The following is a 6125-nucleotide window of genomic DNA, read 5'->3' as shown; positions in this document are numbered from 1 at the left end:
TAGGTGCTTCAAAACCCGATGTTTCTTGTGAATGTTTCTCTCGTTTTGTCAAGAATACATGGCTTTGCAACTGTCCCAGTTGTTAGTTCTGGAATTCAAAGTTGCTGTTTATTCTTTCAATTATTCAATAACCGGTTAACGTTTTACCAAGGGGTTTTAAAATCAAATTCTAAACCTCCTTGGATTGGCAGAAGCTTTACACAATATAGAGAAGACACCTGCAGACACAACGACCATCAGCTTCTAAAAATGTTTCAAGAACCGTTATCTAACCAATTAAAAAAGACTCAATTGCAAAATTAAAAACAAAACAAAGATAATGCGTTAGCTAGATCGAATGGAAAATTAGTTGTTTCAACACAAAATTTACGTGATTATTAATAAATGACTCATTCCACGGCGATAGTTGCGCACGCACGTCTGAAGGTTGCACAGGAGAGCAAAGTTCATGTTTGCTTTTTTGACGAAAGTTTTGGTCCGTACGTATTGTCCTGGTGTTCGACAACATGCCGGGACGCGACCACAAAAACTCCCTCACATTCGACGTCGACGCGTGCAGTTACACGTCGGTGGGGCGTTCTTCTATCACCTCAACTCCAGTCAGCCTGGCCAGTGTCGAGAGGACCTGGAACTTTCGCATCAACTATCCTCCCGAGGAGCGAGGCCGCAGGAAACCCGCCACGATCGGTACGGTGATCGTGCTGCTGTTCCTGGTGGTCATGATCACCGTGGCCGTTATAGTAGCGACCGGGAAAGGTGGGGACCGGGACAAGCAGGCGCCGGCGGAGGCAGGGATGAGACAATGTCCGTGCAGTCAGGGGTGTAGGTAGGTGAGACTGACTCCATTCCATATGTACTCTCTTCAGGGCTCGAAATACTGGGTGCATGTGCACCCAGTGCACCCAATTTTGGAGCTGTGCACCTATTTTTTTTTACTGTGGTTGCACTGGTGCACCCAAATATTTTTGTACGGTTTAATGTGTAAGGTATCACTGCACACTAGTAGACAGCATATTCTTGACATCGAAGTGTAAGAAAATAATAAAATCTTTGTTGTAGTGCTTGTTTAAGATTTTGATGTTAGAATTTGAGTTAATTTCGATTTTCAAAGCTTCAAAACTGCGTGCCGAGATCTTGTGCCAAACGCGCATGAAGAGGAACAGTAAGGTTTGTCATTAGGTTTTGCTTACAAAAGTTACATTCTACTTTATTTTTTTTGGTGCACCCAATTTTTTAGGTTGGGTGCACCAGTGCACCTATTCCCAAAACTGAATTTCGAGCCCTGCTCTTGTAAACGGTAAGGGCAGAAACTCTCGCTGCCGGGCGCTATAGTAGGACCTCTGCATGTAACGTGGGGCGGCCGCCGGGTGCTGAAAATTGCCTGAACTACCAGACTAACTGCACATCATTTTGGGCCACATTTGGACACCTTTTTTCCACATAACATGGAAACATGTTTTTAGGCCATATAGGGTTCCGGTACATACTAGTACGTCATTATGTATGCTTGTCTAGGGTTGTGTCGTTTCCGTACCACCTGTCAGAACTTTGTAGTTTCCCATGAATCCGGACAAGCCGGTGGTGCAAGGGATATCAAACATGTGGTTCAGAGAGGATACTGTGGATGCACTTGTCTCTCGACAGTTCATCCTCATGTGCACGGAACTTAGCTTTCTGGGACTCTTGGACACACAGCATCCTTCAACATCCTCTCTGACAACGTTAAACAACTTTTAATTCTCATATCAGTGGATGTTTGCTCTGTTCTTATGATATGAACTGTAAAGTCATGTTAGCCACACAAGACTACATTACAGCAACAAAACGTTTTTAGATGTGTCTTCTTTGCTTTTTTTCCTCTTGGGGGTGGGGGGGTGGTGGACTCACGTTTAAACTAGGCACTTGTTATGTATTTACATGTATTCATTCATTCAATTATTTGAGCGTCTTGTCAAACATCTAATTTTCCATAATGTACAAATGACGGCGTAATATAAGTTGAGTACAACTCGAGTCCGCCGTCACTTTTGTCAACTTATTCGTACTATTTGATGTGTTCTTTGAATAAAAAAAAGAAGAAATTAGTGCAGCCTGTGACTCATATTGCTTTCTTCGTCTTAAAACTCGTTGAAAGTCCGCGAGTGTTCAATCCCTGAGCGTATCTTCTTTGCATTTTTAACAGCCTTTCCTACGTAGAGACCATTTCGGACGATGTGGCGTTCCCCCAGAACTCTTCCAAAGTGCGCGAGACATACGACAGCTGGTTGGAGGTCCTTCGGTCCGCCCAGAGAACAGTAGACATCGTGTCATCGTCATGGGGACTGCTGGCGGGGAGCGATACTGTTCAAAACGACACAGGCATTTCACAGGTCAATGGACACCCCGACCAATCGATCACGTGAATCACATTGAAACTCAGATTCGTATCTGCCATTTCCCGACAAATCGCTTTCTAACTTGCGTTAACGACTACATCTGACCAAACAAACTCGCCAGTGAGATGACGGCCCGCGATTTAACTTCTAGTTTCTACTACTTTTCTCTGGACGTTAAATCGCGGGCGGATTCAATCACTTCCAAAGTGCCAAAATTGTCAATCTGAAAACGTCTTTTGGAAGCTGACACCTTCCACCATCTCACTGGCGAGCTTGTTTGGTTAGATGTAGTCGTTAACGCAAGTTAGAAAGCGATTTGTCGGGAAATGGCTGATACGAATCTGAGTTTCAATGTGATTCACGTGATCGATTGGTCAGGGTGATGGAAGATTTGAAGAATTCGTTGTAGACAGCGTAACTAGTAACTTACACTTGTTGACATTTATACTTTAATGGGAGATTTGTATAGAGCGCAACTAGAATCACAAATCAAGAAATTTTGCGACGATTGTTTTCTTTCGCCTGGCAAAATATTTAGTCGGCGTCGCAGATTTCCGTCTTCCAAAAGGTCGTTGCCATTTGAAACGGTTGATGACATATCCAAGCATGCCATAACTTGGGAGGGGGGTGGAAGGCTGACAAGAGGCAAAAACGTATAAAAGGCAACACTGCATTGACAGTGCCACGTAGAGAGAACAATGACAACAATATACCCATTTTACACATGGGTGAAGTGAGTTAAGTCGTGTAAAGCGCCTAGCTTCCCCAAGGGCACAACATCGGTGACGCCAAGGGATTCGAACCCGGGACCGCAGGGTTCTACGCCGAAAACCCTGACGTAAAAGGCCGTTACTCCACACGACCCCACAAATTATTGCTTATCCGACATCTGTCCTAGAATTGTACTGAATTGTTCTTTTCAGGGCCATCAATTATTGCAGGAGCTCATCTCAGCCGGTACGACCCGCAACATCCGGATACGGATCCTCTATGACGTCAGAGCAGCCGCAACGCCGGAACTTCGCGCGTTAGAAGCGCGGGGGGCGGCCATGGTCAGGGAGGTGACCCCGGACAGTCTGCTGAGGAAACAGAGTCGTGTTCACGGCAACCTGGTTGTTGTGGACGAGAAAACCTTCTATTTGGGAAGCGCCGCCTTTTCATGGAGATCATTGTCACAGGTGTGTTGAGAATGCGTTCCCCTGATTTTGATAGTGTGGCGTAATGGTTAAATCGAGTGTTTGGCCCAGAATCAAGAGGTTCTGGGTTCACACCCCTGACATGCCCCAATGTGGCGCCCTTGCAAAATGTACTTTAAGCTACCCTCCAAGCAGAGGTTAGTTAGTGGAGAGTGCTGACAGAAAACGGGGTATATAATATGAAGGTCACAATCTTCTCCACTAACCTCTGCTTGGAGAGTACAAATTTCCTATCTTTACGCAGGTGAAAATGAGTATCTCTCCTCGGTTCGGAACGTCCCTCGGACTGTACAATATGGAGGTTCCGTGTTTGAGAGAAACCGCACCTTGAGGGTCATGAGCATGTCAAGGATCCCTACGCAAAAAGAGTTATGCGTCAAAATAATGTTGTTTTTAGAGACCAGGATTTAGTGCTTAATGTTAAAAAGTGTGCTAGATAATGTCTATAAATAATCCATTCCTTTTTTAAGGGAAAGAACTTCGGAGTTGTGGTGTCTAACTGCACGTGTTTGGCACGTGACGTGGCGCAGTTGTTCTCCAACCTATGGGAACTAGCGGCTTCTGGTACGCATGCGCCCAGCAGCTCTTTCAACCCCGCCAGGCCGATTCACCTGTGCCTAAACCATCAGCACAACGTTACGGCCTCGGTCACGGTTAGTCTTCAAGTTTCTACAAGCATGTGTTATGAATGGATCAGCATCAGTGAAAACTGCAAGAATACCACTCAGGGTCCCGATAAAATACTGGTCTATGTGAACAGGTGGTCACTTTAGACGAGATTCTTAATGCTTGTGTCAACTGGAGAATCATCTAATGGACCCCCGAAAAGTGCTTACATTCGCAAGATGGTCCTTATGAAGAGGTGACTCCTAGTACAGGTTTCACTGTATACCAATGACCAGGATAGGCGGCCCTTTAATATGAAGACGTGTGGTCACTAGTACAGTTTTGACTTAATGTGAAAAATGCATCAATTTGCGTCTTGAAGTTTGATTATCAAAGCTGTGTGTGACACTGATGGACTTTCAGTACCAAGGACAGGCACCGCACGAGAGCTGTAAGGAATGGGGGCATTTCCATGCTCTATGGTTGAACGACCGGTCATAAATTTGTCAAGAACGTGTTGAGTCATATCTTAAAGGCATATATTTGCCTGAAAGTTTGTCTGTGTTGGTAAATATTCTGAAGTAAAGTTGAACTGCAATTTCCAACACGAATATTTGACTTCTTCGACTGTCCAATTCCAGTCAAGGAATGACGAAGACCGGACTTAACGAAGACTGGAGTTGAACAGTTTGGGTAAGTCCGATTTTTGTGTTGGAAACATGACAATTCAACTTTGCTACAAGGTACATATTGATGTTAATGTATTCCACCCTAAGGTAACGTCCATCCGTCCGTACTCTGTCCGCAGGTATCTCCTTCCGTGCTGGACCCAGGGGGCAACAGCTCGACGCTGGGAGCGGTGCTGAATGTCATTAACGACGCGCGGGAGCACCTAGACATATCCGTTAGAGACTACCTACCCTCCTCCCGCACGGGCGATCTGAGGTACTGTTTCTGTAATCTCCAAGCAGATGTACCCCCCCCCCCCCAATTAATCCGCTGGGTTACGTAAATCCGGCACTTTGAAAAACGGTTTAAAAGATTTCTGTTGCACCACCCCCAGGTATGTACAGTTTAGATATAAAGGAGTGCATCATATCATACTGAGGGACGGTGGGTTGGAGATCTGTTTGGACGTATCTTTCCAGGGTGGCAGAATTATGTACCCTGGTGGAATTATCTTAGCAGATGTTAGCAGTAGGGCTTGTTTTGAGCTTGTTTGGAGGTGTTAATGTTTTTTCGTGGAGGTGTTTTGTACGTTTTTCTGGAGGTGTACACTTTTTTTGCAGTCTCCCGGCTGGCTCAAAACAGGCCCGACTGCCACATCTGCTTAGAGGTTACTATTTCCGTGCCGCATGAATCAACGGGTGATGCCTGTAAAAGTCACAAATTCAACTTGTCTGGTAGTTGGTGTTTCGAAGTGTTTCGAATTCTGTGAGATAAGCTGGTAATGTAGCAAATTCGGGCCAATATTGTGTATTGGTTTGATGGTCTTAAACATTCCAGCACAACATATGTCCAGTAGCTAAATTTGTAACCGACCTTTTTGGTTTCGTCGCGAAAACGTAATCGTTTCTGACCATGGCCTGAAGGACACGTGACGACAACTGAGGGTCAAGGGTGTCGGAAGCCTGTATCGCCCCCCGTCTATGTTGTGTGCGCTTTGTCTTGACCTTCACCGGGTTGTCTAGCTTAAATGGTTGATGATAGCTTTGTTCCCACTTCAGTTACTGGCCAGTTCTTCAGGAGGCGTTGAGTAGAGCTACACTGTCACGGGCGATGCAAGTGCGCCTCCTTGTGAGCATGAGGAAAAATACACCTCCTGCCACGTTGGGCTATCTACGAGCCCTGTCAAACCTGGACGGGGTGGGTTTGGGTCACATCCAAGTGGTACGTGAACTGTCACTCTCGAACTATCATTCCTGAACTATAACTCTTAACTATGACC

The 6125-nt window shown here is 45.5% G+C and overlaps 1 protein-coding gene across 1 annotated transcript; it reads left to right on the top strand.

Moving 5' to 3' along the window:
- The first annotated feature begins 446 nt into the window (after window positions 1–446).
- LOC136434169 (5'-3' exonuclease PLD3-like) lies at window positions 447–6103 on the top strand. Its single transcript, XM_066426935.1, has 6 exons — window positions 447–826; window positions 2183–2369; window positions 3299–3553; window positions 4042–4224; window positions 4986–5122; window positions 5905–6103. The coding sequence occupies exons 1-6, from the start codon at window positions 507–509 to the stop codon at window positions 6101–6103; spliced, it is 1281 nt and encodes a 426-aa protein (XP_066283032.1). The 5' UTR covers window positions 447–506.
- The last annotated feature ends 22 nt before the right edge of the window (window positions 6104–6125 follow it).

Source organism: Branchiostoma lanceolatum, chromosome 4, assembly GCF_035083965.1.
Source record: "Branchiostoma lanceolatum isolate klBraLanc5 chromosome 4, klBraLanc5.hap2, whole genome shotgun sequence".
Lineage (NCBI taxonomy): Eukaryota > Metazoa > Chordata > Leptocardii > Amphioxiformes > Branchiostomatidae > Branchiostoma > Branchiostoma lanceolatum.
The sequence above is the reverse complement of the archived record's forward strand: the minus strand, read 5'-3'. Positions and strand labels throughout refer to the sequence as shown.